This window comes from Phoca vitulina, unplaced genomic scaffold, assembly GCF_004348235.1.
Source record: "Phoca vitulina isolate PV1807 unplaced genomic scaffold, GSC_HSeal_1.0 scaffold19, whole genome shotgun sequence".
In the NCBI taxonomy this organism is placed as follows: domain Eukaryota; kingdom Metazoa; phylum Chordata; class Mammalia; order Carnivora; family Phocidae; genus Phoca; species Phoca vitulina.
Window position 1 is genome coordinate 28600319 of NW_022589722.1, and position 17703 is coordinate 28618021.

Here is a 17703-nt window from a genome sequence, read left to right on the forward strand (position 1 = left end):
AAAAAAAAAAGAAGCAGTCTAGAGCCTCAGATTTGACCTTCCGCCCCATTCCCCAGGGTCAAGAACCTAGCTTAGAGAAATTAAAGTGAGGTCTGTGACAGCTGGAAGTACATTTTACAGAAAGCATTTCAAACCATATCTAGCCTAACTACAATTTAGTGCTGCCCCCTATGTTCTTCGAATTAAATGACAAGGAGAAATAACTTCAAATTCTCCGGGCTTAGCCAACTAGAAAGCCCCTTGGCAAACTGTTAGTATGAATAGTAAGAAAGCACACTGATTGAGCACTTACTCTGCACCAGGCACTGTCTGATGCACTTTGATGAGCATTAACTAACTTAATCTTCAAATTCTGACTGTGTACTAGCCTTGTCCTCACCTCCAGGCAGGCAGTTCCTGGGCCCACTCTCAGAGGAGTCTGCACAGTTGGTGGGGAGAGTAGGAAGAGGCAGAGCTGCTTCCCTTGCTTGATCTGAGTGGCTTGCAAGCCCTCCCTTGAGCCAGGACTGGGAAGGGCTCCCGCATTTCTGAGAAACACAGAGGCCTGACTTCTTAATTCCATTAAACCTCATAAAATAAGCATTATTATTTTCTTCATGATGCAGTCTATAGTAACTCAAGTCAAAACTGATAGAATACACATGAAAAGAAGAGAAAATACCATAAAAGCAAAATAAACACACATAAGAACTAGGAACCCAAGCCGGCTCTCCTTTCTGTGTTGTGTTCACCCTGCTTTCTTCTCTCCTAGAGATCTTTTATACCCAGCACATGCACTCTCCAGACGGCCATACTGCTCTTCTGTTTCCAGCACAAACAAAGCCTCTCAAGAGCCTTCAGTGTATACTTACAGCCATTCTCTTGACTGGCCTCCTGGCTTCCAGTTTCTGCCCCATTCTGTGTGTCCTGATCTCACTACCAAACTCACCTTCCAAAATACACTCCCTTCATTCCAGTGCTCCTCTCAGATAAAATGTAAATGACTGGCCTGACTTAAAGGGACTCCACATTATCATTCCAATTTCTCCAATCCAGGCAGCCCCCCTCCCCAGCACCAAAAAATAAATAAATAAATAAAACATAAAAAATTAAATGGCATCTAGAAAGCAAACCTCAGAGTTGTTTGATTAACAGTTTTATTCACTAAAAACACACTACTAGAACTAAGTTAAACTTACATTGATTCTTCCTTAGGTGCCGCCCTGGCCAGAAGGTCTTCCTGTTCCTTCATCTTATCTACAGCTTGGGCTTGTTTTTCAATTTCGTTAAAGCATGTATTCGCCACTTTCTGGGCCCCCAAACTTCCTTTTTTGGCTCCAAGCTAGAAGATATATAAAATTAGATTCTACCCAAACTGTTTGAAAGCTTTTGCAGCAACAGCTAACATGACTAAGGTTTGTTACCTGCCAGGCACTGTGACCTGCACTTTACATTCATTCTCTCACTTAGTCCTCATGACCCTGTCAAGCTGGCATTGCTATTAGCCCCAGTTCACAGGTGAGCAGCTCAAGCTCAGGCAAGTTAAGTGACCTGACTAAGATCACACAGCCATGAGGTGACAAAGTGGCTGCCTTGGTGCCTGCCTCCAGAACACGGGCTCTACAGGGAATCGTGTTCTCTGAAAGCTCAGTGGACGACAACCCTCCAAGCCTCGAGTGAAGGCATCGCTTACAGAAATGCACACACAACAGGAACTTCCATGGAGCCTCCACTGATTTTTTTTTTTTAATTCTGTCGACAGAAAAATGTCGTCGAATACTCATTCTAGAAAATCTTCACTATGTCTAACGTTCACCTCATGGCACAAAGCATAAGTTCTTTATCAAAGCCACATGTATTATACACAATATGGGAAGTGACAAAGGTGGCTTTCTCGAGAGCGTGGGCTGTTTTAGAGCCGAGCCACCAGGTATTTACACACGATACTCACTCCTCTTTTAGCTTGATTTGGTTTCTTTTTTATGATAGAGGACACCTCTGCCAAAAAATAAAAAATAGAAAGTCAGACCAATAGAAATACATAATTTTTCTATTTTTAGTGTATCTTTTAAAAAATCTTAAGATACACATATCATTATTTAAGAGACTGTAACATTTTCCACATGGGTTTGTCACCCAGAAGACTCAGGCATATGAGTGTATTTTACATTAAGAGCTTGGTTAAATGGAGTTTGTTGGTATTTCCAAGTAGTATCCAAACTCAGAGAAAATGTCTTCTGCATACCACACTGAAGAGAAATAAAGAGCCTGGCCTGACCCCATACACTGCTTTCTTCAGGAGCATTTTTTATGTATATTAGAACAAACTCTCTTATTAAGATCTGCTCTTCAAAAACTTTTAGAATTACTTTAAAATATAAAGTTAGCCAGGCATTATATATACAACTAAAGCAGTGATGTGCTTTTTCACCTTGACTTATATACAGATTTTATCGTATTAATCAATAAGAATTACAAAGCATTCCATTATTTTAGTAGCAGTACTTTCTAAATTGTACAAAAATATATGATGCTTTAAGATAGAGCTCCTTAAACATTGTTTTCTGGGTAACTTTAATCATAGATTATAGAGTCTATGTTTAAGAGACTCAGTAAGAATAAAATTTTAACTTTTATCTTACAAAGATGAGAATGTGCTTTAATAGGAAAAGGCAGCATAAAACCACAAACAACAAAAGATTCAGATTTAGCCCTAATGAGAATATAACATCATTACATTTCAAGTATGAAAAAGATATTTATGCAAGTTTTTCTTTCCAGCACCTCCTTTTGGATCCGTGTGGCAGTAGTCACATAATCGGCCCCCAACCTCCTACAAGGCTATTAACACAGGATGAAAATATCCAGAACATTTCTAATAGTTTAACTGTTTTTCACCAAAGTACTTGCTTTCCAATTAATGCCACATAATTTCAGAATATAATACCCTAATAATGAAACATTGAAGATCACTGTAAAATCAGAAAGAGAAGAAAATACTAGGAGCTCTTGAGTCAATGGGAACGACAGGGCTGCTCTGCCTTCTGCTCGTGCTGGGAACATAAACCAGCACAACACGAATGAGCAGATCAACAGATCAGCAGCGACCTCATCCAGGGACACCAGCTGCTGCAATTCACGGGCCGCAAGCTGGCTAAGACGGAAAACACTTTTTTGCTCAATAAAATCTTATTAACAGATTAACGGTCATGACGCTGTATTAGTCTACAAAATCTAGGCAGAATGTAAAGATGGGATTCATTCTTTGTCTTAATGAATCTCACTCTTTAAATCAGAATATAGAGTCGTAGGCCTATTACCTGAAGCCCCCTTCGTTGGTGCATTAAGACCTTCCACGCTCGGTCCTTGTTCTGGTCCACCTGCAAGGTAAATATGATATTAATGCAAAAAATATACTCATCAAACGTGCTTTTGAATATGTAATAAATTCTACTTTCTTGGTTCCACATATCTTACCCAATTTTGCCAATGATTGTTTCTCTGTCTAGCTCCATATTCTATTTTATCATTATAAGAATTTTGATTAAAAAAAAATTTGATTTAAAAGTCTATTGAAATAGAAGTATACTTTTTATTCAGTTGCTTTATAGGATAAAAATGTTCGTGGTCTCTCTAATTAATATCATTCAAAATTCTACCTTATGATCTGGTGTTTTAAAATAAACTGTTCTGAGATACCTAGTACATATGTGGATTAAACACCCAATATATGCTAACATTTGTAAATTCCAACACCAATCGTATCAGTGATAGAAACCTAAATTTCCAGGTGCCAGAAAAATCTGCCCTGTTTCCTAGTTTGCCTAAAAAATTATTCTGGTTAGGAAACTCTATTATGTCTTCATTAAAAAAATCGTTTGTTATCTTAATTTTATTCCTTATTTTATTACTTTAAAAATTAATAAACAAGGGGCGTCTGGATGGCTCCGTCGGTTGAGCGTCTGCCTTCAGCTCAGGTCAGGACCCCGGGGTCCTGGGATCAAGTCCCGCTGAGCAAGGAGCCTGCTTCTCCCTCTCCCTGCCGCTCTGCCTACTTGTTCTCTCTCTCTCTCGTCAAGTAAATAAATAAAATCTTTGACAAAAAATGAATAAACAAAATGTAGTCTATCCAGGCAATGGGCTATTACTTGGTCAGAAAACAGAATGATGTGCTGACACCTGCTACCACATGGATGGACCTGGAAAACATGATGCTAAGCTCAAGAAGCAGGTCACAGAAGACCCTACATCGTAGGATCCCATTGATATGAAATGTCTAGAACAGGCAAATCCTTAGAGACAGAAGCAGACTGGCAGTTGCCAGAGGCTGGAGACAGGGCAGGATGGGGGCTGTTCATCGGTACAGGCTTTCTCTGGGGGCTGCTGAAAATGTTCTGAAGTAAACAGTGATGGTGGCACAACCTTGTGAATATACAAAAACCACTGAGTTCAACAGTTTAAAAAAGGGTAAATTTTATGATGTGTGAATTATATGCCAATAAAGCTGTTATTTAAGGGGCGCCTGGGTGGCTCAGTCGTTAAGCGTCTGCCTTCGGCTCAGGTCATGATCCCAGGGTCCTGGGATCGAGCCCCCGCATCGGGGTCCCTGATCGGCGGGAAGCCTGCTTCTCCCTCTCCCACTCCCCCTGCTTGTGTTCCCTCTCTTACTGTGTCTCTGTCAAATAAATAAATAAAATCTTTAAAAAAAATAAAAATTAAAAAAAATAAAGCTGTTATTTAAAACAGGGCAGGCCTGACAGAGGTTTAGAGGAAACATACTGGTCTTACTTTTTATAAATAAATATTTATTTGTTTATTTATTTATTTATAAAGTTTTATTTATTTGGGGCGCCTGGTGGCTCAGTGGGTTAAGTGTCTGACTCTTGATTTTGGCTCAGGTCACGATCTCAGGGTCGTGAGGTCCAGCCCCATGTCGGGCTCCGTGCTGAGCGTGGAGCCTGCTTAAGATTCTCTCTCACCTTCTCCCTCTGCCCCTCCCACTTGCGTGCTCTCTCTCTCTCTCTCAAAAAAAGATTTATTTGGGGACGCCTGGGTGGCTCAGTCGTTAAGCGTCTGCCTTCAGCTCAGGTCATGATCCCGGGGTCCTGGGATCGAGCCCCGCATCGGGCTCCCTGCTCGGCGGGAAGCCTGCTTCTCCCTCTCCCACTCCCCCTGCTTGTATTCCCTCTCTCGCTGTGTATCTCTCTGTCAAATAAATAAATAAAATCTTTAAAAAAAAAAAAAAGATTTATTTGAGAGAAAGAGAGCGTGCGAGCGGGGTGAGGGGCAGAGGGAGAGAGGGAGAGAAAGAGAGAATCCTCCAGCAGACTCCCTGCTGAGCAAGGAGCTGGACGTGGGGGCTCAATCCCAGGACCTCGAGATCACAACCTGAGCCAAAATCAAGAGTCGGCCGCTTAACCCACTCAGCCACCCAGAAGCCCCTATAAAAAAGGTAAACTCTAGTTAAGGCATTTAAGAAGGCAAAGCAGGATGAGTGAGAACAATGGCATTTTGTGGAAAAAGGACTGACTACACATTTCTTGATTACCTACCATGGGCCAGGAACTGCTGGCCACTGGAGGAATGCCAGGGAATAAGGATACTTAAGCAGAGGATGTCAGGACCCACATTCCATTGGTCAAAATTCTTTTGCTCTTCCTTTTCATGATGTAATCCTTAAGTTGACTCAAGACTGCACCCTGTCCCCCCCGGAGAGCTGAGAGCTGAGAGCTGCTGGTGAGAGACTGGTCGGGAAGGAAGGAGGAAATTCCGCTGCAGGGGCAAGTGGCTGTGGAATTTCTAAACAATAAAACCTTCAGGAGGAACTTTCCAGCGAAGAATGATGGGGGCTCAGTTGGCTGAGCGTCCAGCTCTTGGCTTGGGCTCAGATCATAATCTCAGGGTTGTGAGATGAAGCCCCGCACCGCATCGGGCTCTGCACTCAGCGGGGAGCCTGCTTGAGGATCCTCTCTCTCCCTCCGCCCCTCCCCCCACACACATGCAAGCGCGCGCGTTTTCTCTCTAATAAATAAATAAATCTTAAAAAAAAAAAAATATGTACAAGAACAAAATCTTGCTCTGTATTTAGTTACCTTAGTTTCCTGTTAGTAAAACAAACGAGACACCTGGACTCCAGAGGGCGCATGGGCCTCCGTGGCATCTGAGCTTCAACTTCAAAAGGCCGTTTAGGCTAATTAGTTGTAATAATAACAATATTCAAATTGTCATCTGTACTGTTGGAAGGTACAAAGGCCACCTTTTCTCTGTGTTAGTCAGGAGAGTGTTGGGATTATTTTTTTTCTTCTGTCCTTACGGATAATGACAAACCGATCAATGGTGCAGGCAGATTCCTTATCTTAAGAAACCACCTCTCCGTGGAGGTGCTCACAGCCCAGTGAGCTAATGGGGCACAGTCATTCCCAGAACCAAGGTGTGCTACACTACGGGGGAGACCAGACACATGAATGTGGTAGGGACCTGGAGTGCCCATGGGATGGACGTGGTCTCTCTGAGGAGAGGCCCTTGAGCAGGACAGAGGTAGCCACGTGGCAATGAGGGGGGACAGTGCAAGCAAAACCTAAAGCAAACATAGGCAAGAACCAAAGGACCGGTGCAGCCGCAGTGTGGTGCAGGTCTAAGAAACTGAAAAGCGAAACACCACTTCGAGGTGGGTTCTTAGCAAACATTTAGGGTCATATGCACAAAAAATGAAATGCAACCGTAGGTTGCAAATCATACAAAACCCAGCCATGCCAGAGTCCTTTGCACATTAAGGAAACAAGTTTTTTGCCTATATATGAATTGCAAGCGTTTATCACTTGTCTTTAAAGCATTTCTTCAGAACTGAATTGTTATTATTTGTAATAGATTCATTAATCTCTTCTCCTCATGAGGCTTGAATATGCATAGAAGGGCTTCCCATTCCAGGTTGCCAGAAAAGCTTCACCCATGTTTCTTCTAGTAACCTCACATTTTCATGATATATATTTAATCTTTGATCTAACTGAATTTAGGTTGATGTAAAGAGTAAAGAAGGAATTCTGCTTTATTATTTTTTCCAAAATGCTGGACACTTGTCCCAACTCCATTCACTGTTCCCAGGATGCAAAATGTTCCCATCCTGGTTTGCTGATAGGTCAACTCCTAAGACCAGTAACATTAAAAACAGGCATCCTAAAATCTGCTGTTTGATGGAATCTCAGACATTCCTCCCCTTATACCTAGAATTCAGTACAAATGAAGTGACTTTTCCTTCCAGCATGCTCCCTGACCCCACTCTCACAGAGACCCGAATGATCACTTTCCTAGGACTCTCTTCTCGATAAATACCAGTCACTCCCCAACCCTCCAGCAAAACCATTGCCAGAAAGTTTCTCAAGTAAGAATCTTAGTCATAAAGTTGGTTGAGTGTTTGGTCTTCCTATTACACGAAGTTCCCGAAAGTAGTTCCAGGCTCAGTTTATACCAGCCCACACTTCTGGCACCACACCCCAGGGGTTCCCTGAACAGTTGTCAAATGGTGCTGTTAATTTACACGAACTTTCTGGCTGACAAAAAATGTTCAATCTTGGGGCACCTGGGTGGCTCAGTCAGTTAAGCGTCTGCCTTCGGCTCAGGTCATGGTCCCGGGGTCCTGGGACTGAGTCCCGCATCGGGCTCCCTGCTCAGTGGGGAGTCTGCTTCTCCCCCTCCCTCTGCCTGTCGCTCCCCCTGCTTGTGCTCTGTCAAATAAATAAATAAAACCTTTAAAAAAAATTAAAAATAAAAAAAAATTCAATCTTAAAACCAAAAAATGTTGAGGTCTGATCCTTGTTATTCATATCACATAAGTGATTTTTTTAAATGCAAGCAATTGATATATTTACAATAAATATAATCCTGGGGCACCTGCGTGGCTCAGTTGGTTAAGCGTTCAACTCTTGGCTTTGGCTCAGGTCATGATCTCAGGGTCCTGGGATCGAGCCCTGCATCGGGCTCTGCTTGAGATTCTCTCTCTCTCTCTCTCTCTCTCTACCCCTGCGGCTCATGCTCTCTCTCTCAAATAATAAATAAAAATCTTTTAAATAAATAAATAAATAGATAAAATCCTATAATAAAATCACCGAATGCAAATCATTAGATATCAACTATTTACAGGATCATTTTTAAAATTGAAATCTTGCTGAGTATGGAAGTAATATATATTCATTACAAAAGTTCACTCACTTCACAACTATATCAAGTTGAAGGTAAAAGTAATTCATTCAGTAATTTCATTCTCCAGTTAACAATTTGGGATGTGCCTTCCAGAATGTTTTCTTTCTTTTTTTTTTTTTTAAATATAAACATGAATTTTCTGTGTCTTACATAGGAATTATTCTTATGTATTATATGTATTTTTTAAAGATTTTATTTATTTGAGAGAAAGAGAGAGAGAGCTGGAGGAGGGGCAGAGGGACAGGGAGAAGCAGACTTCGTGCTGAGCAGGGAGCCCGATGTGGGGCTCGATCCCAGGACCTGGAGATCATGACCTGAGCCAAGGGCGTCAGACACTTAACCAACTGAGCAACCCAGGCGCCCCACCAGAATGTTTTCTGTGTGTGTATGTTTTTGTTCCAGTTTTTTATAAAAATGAGATCATATTCCCTGTTCAGCAATATTTTTTCCCCACTATATAATCTATAAGGGGCATGTTTCCTTTTAAATACAAGGATCTTATTTTCTTTCTTTCTTTCTTAGATTTATTTATTTATTTTAGAGAGAGAAAGAACATGAGTGGGAAGGGCAGAGGGAGAGGGAGAGCAAATCTTAAGCAGATTCCACACTGACCATGGATCCCGACATGGGGCTCAATCTTACAACCCTGAGATCATGACCTAAGCTGCAATCAAGAGTCAGACGCTCGGGTGCCTGGATGGCTCAGTTGGTTAGGCGACCGCCTTCGGCTCAGGTCATGATCCTGGAGTCCCTGGATCGAGCCCCGCACTGGGCTCCCTGCTCGGCGGGAGGCCTGCTTCTCCCTCTCCCACTCCCCCTGCTTGTGTTCCCTCTCTCACTGTGTCTCTCTCTGTCAAATAAATAAATAAAATCTTTAAAAAAAAAAAAAGAAAGAGACGCTCAACTGACTGCACCACCCAGGCGCCTGACGGATCTTATTTTCTAATAGTTTCGTAGCGTGCCATTGAACCAAAGGAGAGCATTACAGGACAGTTCTGAAGACTACCTTCATTATTAGCTGGAGTGGTTTCCGCATTCCTTGGTGGCAAAGAAGATGCTTCTGGTTGTGCTGATGCCCATCCTGTGCCACTCGCCTGCAGTAAGGTGAACAAGTCATCAGTAAGCAAAGCAAGAAAAGTCACAAGAAAGTCAAAGCAGGGGAAAAGCTAATATTTAATAGTCACCTTCTAAGTATCTGGATTAACAGGAAGAAAAGATAATATTAAAACATGCCTATTCTTTTTTTTTTTTTTTTAAGATTTATGTATTTATTTTAGAGAGAGAGAGAGTGCACATGCGGGAGGAGGGGCAGAGGGAGAGAGACAGACAGACAGAACCTCAAGCAGCCGCCCTGCTGAGTGTGGCGCCTGATGCAGGGCTCAATCTCACGACACATGAGATCATGACTCGAGCCGAAATTAAGAGTCGGACACTTAACTGCCTGAATCACCCAGGTGCCCAGGCACACTTATCTTGGTGAGCACCGGGTATCGTACAGAGTTGTTGAATCTTTATATTGTATACCTGAAACTAATAGAACACTGTGTTAATTATACTTCAATTATGGTCACCAAATCATTGATGAATCAGGTGCTGCCTACCAGTCTTTTCTGCAGTAAAATTACCATTTTCCCCTTTCCCATCCTCTAGTCTTGGGAAACGAGTCACCAAGTTTGGTCTGCACTCAAGGGGAGGGGGTGAAGCTCCACCTCCTGAAGGGCAGAGTTATCTCTCTATATACATGATTGAATTTCTCTCCAAGGAAGATCGTCCCTTCTCTTCATTTATTTATTCAATCATCTATTTATATTAGTGTAGACTCGTGGATATTTATTTTATTCCTTGGATTATAATCCAAATGGTCATTATTTTGCTGTTGAAATTGTTCCAGCTTTGACCACTGGGAACTCTTTCCGGTTGGTTTCCGAGTCCTTTAGACAGCCCTCCTCTATCTGCCACCCTCTCTGCCAGTACTTCTTTACTTTCCAGCACTACAAGATGCTCCAGGCTCAGCTGCCCCAGCAGCCCCAGGCCTAGAATCTGCCGTTTCTCCACAGGTCGCCCTGGTTCCTCTTGGTGCTCACCCAGGGATACACACACATACGTCAACGGTGCTCCACCATGTGTCTGCAAGTGCGTGTTACAGAGACTCACTGAAACAACGTGAGTTCATATTAATACTAATTCTAACACTCGTCCACATCAAACTGTTCCTCTCTCTCCTCCTTTTAGCCTGTTGTTTCTATCCCTAACACTTCCCAGCTACTACCTGTGGATATTCTAGACCTTGTTCCATATTAAACAAGAGGTGCAGATTGTGACAGAATACCTCATCTTTTCTTTTGTTTTCTGTTCCCTTCTTTGTTGATAACTACTTCTTGTAAGTACTATGTCAATGAACATGTATGTGCACATTATAATAACAAAAAAAATCAAGGGACAGCAACTTCATGTCTGTACTTGAAAACTGGTTAAAGAATGGGTTGTACAGCAGTTAAGCAAACGTGCCCCCTCCCCAGTGGGACTGGGAGGAGGGAGGGCAGCGAACAGACACCTGAGGCTCTAAGCCAGGGGTCTGCACACATTTCCCTAAAGGACCACTCAGGAAATATTTTAGGCTGTGGAGGCCTTATGTTCCCTAATCTTAGTGATTTTGGGATGATTATTGTTGCTCCTATCAGACCACAACAATGAAGACCATGGTTCTGGCCGCTTTTACTGGAGGCTCACTCTGTGCCAGCTCCTAATTCCTTGTATCAGTACTGACTTCATTCTTTTATTTAAGTAGGGAGCCCAACGCAGGGATTGAACTCACAACCCTGAGACCAAGACCTGAGCTGAGATCAAGACTCAGATACTTAACTGACCGAGCCACTCAGGCACCCCCTGACTTCATTCTTACAATAGCCCTGAGATACCCTCGATGTACACAGCTAAACTGGGACAATGAGATTCAAACCCCTATTAAAATTTAGGTTTAGGGGCGCCTGGCTGGCTCAGTCAGTTAAGTGTCCGACTCTTGATTTCGGCTCAGGTCATGACCCTAGTGGTGTGGGATTGAGCCCTGCATCCGGCTCCACGCTCACTGGGGAGTCTGCTTGAGATTCTCTCTCTCCCTCTGCCCCCCACCTCCGCTGGCATGCTCTTAATTAAATATTTAAAAAAGAAAAAGTCTTCATTCTTTGTCAGGTCCATAGTTCTCAGATGAACTGTGGCAGACTACTAGTAATAACTTCTCAGCCTCCCTGGCAGCTAGGTATCTATGTACAACTAAATTCTGGCTACTAGGATGTGAGCACAAGTGATGTGCACCACCTCTACATTTTTTTTAGTAAAAGGATGGGGCACTTGCTTTCCTAGATGCTTACCCCCTTTCCATTGCTGTGAAAGGTCATGAGCTGGAGCGGACACTTTGGACCATGAGATGGAAGCCAACATGTGGAGAAGAGCTAAATAAATCCCTCCCTCGGTCAACCCTGGACAGCCAACTTCGGAACCGCTGATGGAGATTCATTTCTATCTTGTTTAAGAGACTGTATTTCAGGGTTGTTTGTTACAGAAGCTTAGACTGTCTCCTAAGTGAAACATTTAAATATATGCCCTTTAGGAACGTAAGAGTAAGCATACTTTAAAATTGTATAAAGCATAATACATACCTCAGGAGAAGCATGAGAGGCAAAAAAATCTTCCTCTTTCGGTGGAGGGGTCAAAGGTGGAATCACACAGCTATCCAGCCAGAGCTAGAACAAAAACACAAAGCTCTGCTTAGCCCTTCACCTGGCTTTAACGGGTTTTATTTAAGTGTCTCACTCCCTTTCTAGAGATCTGTTTGCTAAAGATCGGTACTTTCCACTATTATACAGTCAGTAACAGGCCTATGCAGGGCCCCTGAGCACATTTTAGTAATGTATCAATCCAGTCACTTTTGCGTCCAAACCTTAAGGATGTCAAGTACCAGCTTCACAAGCTGTTCCTGAAAAGGAAAGATCGAGGACTTAATTTCTAAGTGCAGATTCCAAAGTACGGTCAATCCTCATTAACAGTGGTTTCCATATTTGCAAATCCACCTACTTGCCACAATTTACTTGTGACCCCCAAATCGGTACTTGAGACCCTTCTGCGGTCCTTCACAGACGTGTGCAGATCAGCAAAGAATTTGAGCCACCCAAGGTACACATTCCCAGCTGAGATCGAACAAGGTGATGCTCTGCCTTCTCACATTAGCTCTCACACTGTAAACAAGTGTCCTTTTCGTGGCCTATTTAGGGCCACATTTTTCACATTTTTGTGCTTTGTTGGTGTTTTCACTGTTTAAAATGGGCCCTAAGCCTAGTGCTGAAGTCCTACCTAGGGCTCCTAAGCACACAGAGGCTGTGATGTGCCTTATAGAAAAAATACAGTGTTAGGTAAGCTTCATTCAGGCATGAGTCATATATAGTGCTGTGGGCAGTGAGTTCAATGTCAGAGTCAATAATTATACATTAGTAATATATTAAATTGTGTATGTTATCTATTAAATATTATTATATCCACATGCTATTAAGTATTATATAATTAATTGTATAATATATTCAATAAGGTGTCCTCAAGCAGAAGCCCATGTAAAATAAGATTATGTATTGCTCTGTTGATGGAAACGTTGTGACCAGAAGCGCATAGGAACCCAGCCCTCTGTCTCCCCTAGGAGTGAGGCTTCAGCATTTCCAAATTCAGGGCTCACAGCAACCTCACAGAGCGTAACTTCCACGAACAATGAGAAGCAGCTACAGGTTGTTTCCTTGCAAGAGAATCCTGTTAGAAGGTTTTACTGTCTGGAGTGGTTCAAACCACTTCCTCTACTGAAACAAATGTTCATCTGCTCATCTGAAGGAGACGATCCAACCTGCCAGCGCCTTACGTCAGTGCCGTGCTTCCGCGTTGCCTGGGAGGCCAGCGACTTGATCCTCTCCCGGTAGAGCTGAGCAGCGCGGCTGCTGTACTTGGCCTTGGTGTCGCTGGTGGTACAGCCATGTTGATGGAAAAAGGAAGACTACAGAGGAAAACACACGCATTAGAGCAATACTGCATTAAATCTAATGCAACCGAAAACACTGCTTCATGTTGTGAAGGAAAATACTATTACATCAATATGCTAGAAATACGCTAGAAAATACTAGTGAAAACAAAATTAAACCACATATTTTACAAAAATAATCTAAACCACACAATTTAGGGGCGCCTGGTGGCTCAGTCATTAAGCGTCTGCCTTCAGCTCAGGTCATGATCCCAGGGTCCTGGGATCGAGCCCCGCAGCGGGCTCCCTGCTCCACGGGAAGCCTGCTTCTCCCTCTCCCTCTCCCCCTGCTTGTTCTCTCTCTCTCGCTGTGTCTCCCTCTGTCAAATAAATAAATAAAATCTTTAAAAAAAATAAAATAAAATAAACCACACAATTTAATATAAACCTCTTCCTGTAAAAGGAATGCCTTCCACACACGCAACGTTAGTATTTCAGTAAAACTGGACATGAGACTCGCGTTACAAAATAAAATCGCCGGCCCTTCGTTCCTCCATTAAAGCACCTCTGTCATTCTGGGTTATTTTGTTACTTTAGGGGACACTTTCCGCTCTGGACTACTTTTAGTTCATGAGAAATTCATTTCAGTTGGAATTCCACTAATTGGAATTGGTTATTCCAATTAGTGGAGCTATGCTGACCTTCACCTTGCCCAGAACTATCTCTTCATGAACAGAAACTGCAGCATAAGCAAAGTGGTAAAACAAATGCTTATACACTTAGAGGAAACTGTGTTCAACCACCTCATGAGGGTCCATATATACAGACATGAATTACAGAATTCATATCTTAATTCAGCCAGGTGTTCTAAAAACCTGTATGAGCAACCCAATTTGATTAATCAGATATACTGAAATTTGTAAATGAAGTTTTACATATTTGAGGATCCTTATTTAGGTTTGTAAGAGGGGTTAGGGTAATCTGCTCTTGTAAAACTAAGCTAATTGGACACTTAAAAAGTTATTTTTTTACCCAGAAATTACTAAGTTAAGAATGGGGATCTCGTTTGTCTCGTTCGTCACTATATCCCCGCACCTAGCCCAGAGCTTTGTGTGGACAGGGTATTTCACAGATTTGGGGATAAACAAGTCACCAGGGCCATCCACTGCCAAGCCCTTCCAGCCTTTACTATCGGATAGGGCCCCCGCAAGCTCATACATACAAACACCGAGCTTCTTTCCTAGTCTAACACGTATTTATACAAGAAGGGAAACAGCACATCTGAGGTGAACTTACTGCGTTAGCATTTCCTCCAACCTGCATGCATCGCAGCTGAAACCAAGACCAGTTAGAGTCCAGCTCTGTAGATCTAAATGGAAAGAATATTCGCTAACGTTAACACATCTTTCCCCCAGAATCAAGCCACTACACTTTGGAAAACAAGAGTTCCGTGATTTTCAGGATCCTGACGACTTCTAGGCTTGTGTTAACAGTGACACGGGACGCTGGGCCTGCAGGGCATGTGACAGCTGTGCCGGCAGCTCCGGCCCCCCTCGTCCTTCCCAGTGGCCAAGCGTCCGGTGGGCCGGCTGCCCGCTCCCCTCCACGCCTGACCACAGGCAGGTCAGGCCAGACCCGCAGCACCTTGTGCTGCCCGGACTCCAGCCAGCTTCTCTTCTAGGGCGCAGGGACATGACCAGCTTCCCGGGGCTGCCGGAACCACTCTGACTCCTCGCCTCGCATCCTCAGTGGCTTCTGATCTAAACATCGGTAACGTGTCTCTGCTTGAATTTTTCAGATCAGCTATCCACTTGTCCAGAGTGACACCTAACAGGAGCCTCCGGGATGCTCACAGCTTATCGTCGGATGGAAGGGACCTACCCAATGTCACCACCATCAGGGAGGGGAGAAAACTCAGGATTTAGTGCTCTTAAAGGGAAAACTCCAAGTGTCTTCTCCCCGACCACACCTTATGCCCTACTTATCTGTAATCTGAGACCAGATCAGGGCAAGGGAAAGGCAGTAACTGTATTTCTCAACAATAAAAGTTCTCCGAGTGATCACTGTAAAGCAAGATATGATAGTACAACTATGTTAGAAGTCTTTATATCAAATCCATAGGTATGAGCAAAAAGCAAGGCTGCCCTGTATTCAAGAACAGCTTGTCCCACACTAACTGTAAAAGAATGGGGACAGTTTTTAATGGGTATAGGTAGAGTACCCTGTACAAAATAGGAGGGTAGAAAGAGGTTTCAGATTCCGAAAGTTCTTTTATGCTGCGCCTCTGTGTACTAATTTCTATGCCTCTTTGTATTGCTTAACCTTTGTAAATGTTACAATGTTATTTTGAAGCCAATAGCTACTTTAAGGTTAATAATAATACTAATACATATTATCACACATCCATAGGACAAATCCACTTCGCAGCAATACATAAAAAGTAAAATTTAATCCACTCTTTATTTAATCCACCCTTTATAAGCAACAGATTTCCCAAAAACAAGAATAAAATCTTGAAGAACTTGAGGACCAAGCAATGTGACTAAATTACATACCCTGTTCTGAAATCCTTTTTCTGATAGATCTTGCTCAGTCCCGCTTCCATGGCTCCCCCTCAGTCCGAGTCGGACACCAGCCCCATCCCATTCTGTCACAGGGCGGCAGTTACCAGCACAGTCTCCGGAGACCAGCTGAGAGACAACAGATCTCACCTCTGCCACGACTCGCTGTATGACTTTGGAGCGCTTACTGAACGTCTCCGCGCCTACTTTCCTCATGTGCAAAGCAGTGATCATTATAATATGATCTATTTCATTCTTGTAGGAATCAAATAAGCTAATATCTAGAAAGTGCCTGGCTCATGGTAAATCCCATATGGCTAAAATTCTCCGCATCAGCATCACCATGACCATGTTAACCCCGTCACGCTGTGTCAGAAGCAGCAAGCTCCAGAGGACAGGGATGTCCCATATTTTTTTGCCACACTCCTACCATAGGCACATAACGGCTATCTGAATTTGGGCTGCCTTAATTATGTCCTAAAACTGGGGCTGCAAGTCCTCGGGTTGGCTATTCAGCCTTACAACTTTTGGTCTTAAACAATCTTTTAAAAAAAAAAAATAAATAAAGCCAAATATTTCTCTACATGCTCCTTAGAAACGAAGATTAAAACTAATTGTTCCTGACCTGGCCTGCCGGGGATTCTCTCTCATTACACTGGACTTTCAGAATAAAAGGTTTTGATGCTAGTGGCCTGTGACAATAGTCAATCTTAAGAGGAAACTTCATTGCTCATGAGTGCCCGACACGAGGAGGTGACTTACTGTAGGTCATTTCTTACCTTTAATTTAGATTAAGACATGTGTGAAAGGTAATAAATAGTCTGTGACAATGCTAAGCAAAACATAAAGCAGAGGAAGTAAGAAAAGTTGAAGAATTATGTCCTTTTAACAAAGTAGCTCTAGTTAACCAACTAGGTAAATGAGAAAACAGGTTTCCCACGACCTCTACAATCCTTATGAGTCAAGACAGGACCTCCTTAACGGTGCATGAATTAGGGACACCTGCGTGGCTCAGGGCACGATCTCAGGGTCCTGGGATCGAGCCCCACATCAGTCTCCCTGCTCTCACTCTGCTTCTCCCTCTGCCCCTCCCCACCTCGTGCTCACTTGCTCTCTCTGTCTCAAATAAATAATCTTAAAAAAAACCCTGCATGAATTAGCTTCACTAGTGGCTGCCAAAGTCAGTATTTTTTCGTTAAGTAGAACATTTAGATTTTAGAAATCAGAAGGAATCTCACCAAATAAACATGACAAAGTTATCATGTAATGAAAAGTTTTAGGGGCACCTGGGTGGCTCAGTTGGTTAAGCGTCTGCCTTCGGCTCAGGTCATGATCCCGGGGTCCTGGGATCGAGTCCCACATCAGGCTCCTTGCTCTGCAGGGAGTCTGCTTCTCCCTCTCCTCCCCACTTGTGCTCTCTCTCACTATCTGTCTCTCTCTCTCAAATAAATAAATAAAATCTAAAAAAAAATTTTAAAAAAAAAGAAAGAAAAGTTTTAAATGGAACTTTACCCATTTATCACAGTTAATCTAGACGTTTCCTCGCAGACAAGCCCGGGAACAGCTTCCAGGCAGGCAGCTGTTTGTAACTGGCCTGACTGCTCGATAGAAGGCCATGGGAGGTGTCACCTTCCTACACTCACATCACAAGACCTTCTCCTCTCGCATCCACTGGGCAGGCACCAGACAACCCGGCCCTTCCTTCAAGGGAAGGAAACGAGACAAGGAGAGGCAGTCGAGGATGGTGCCGGGACTCGGGCCCCCAGCAGCCGGCTGCAGCGCCCTCTCCCCTAACGCCCACCCCGCACGGCCAGGCCAGTGTCTATGGCCACCTGGTGCGCCTGGGGCCCAGACCAGACTGCCCGTGTTCACCCTTCAACGCCTCAGCAGTTAGGACAGGCTCCGGCCTGGCAGTCGAGACCCTTCCCAATGTCAGCCAAATCTTCGCCCTTGGAATCCTTTATCACCTCATTT

General features: G+C 43.3%; 1 protein-coding gene across 1 annotated transcript in view; it reads right to left on the bottom strand.

Annotated features, from left to right (window-relative positions):
- The window catches only part of ARFGAP3 (ADP ribosylation factor GTPase activating protein 3), a 50419-nt gene that overhangs the window by 23617 nt on the left and 9099 nt on the right, over nucleotides 1-17703 (bottom strand). The window contains exons 3-9 of the mRNA XM_032416470.1: nucleotides 14465-14537; nucleotides 13073-13204; nucleotides 11832-11915; nucleotides 9182-9269; nucleotides 3300-3359; nucleotides 1931-1977; nucleotides 1179-1321 (exon numbers count right to left, since the gene is read on the bottom strand). Of these exons, the coding sequence (XP_032272361.1) occupies nucleotides 1179-1321; nucleotides 1931-1977; nucleotides 3300-3359; nucleotides 9182-9269; nucleotides 11832-11915; nucleotides 13073-13204; nucleotides 14465-14537 (627 nt within the window). The remainder of the gene's footprint in view (nucleotides 1-1178; nucleotides 1322-1930; nucleotides 1978-3299; nucleotides 3360-9181; nucleotides 9270-11831; nucleotides 11916-13072; nucleotides 13205-14464; nucleotides 14538-17703) is intronic.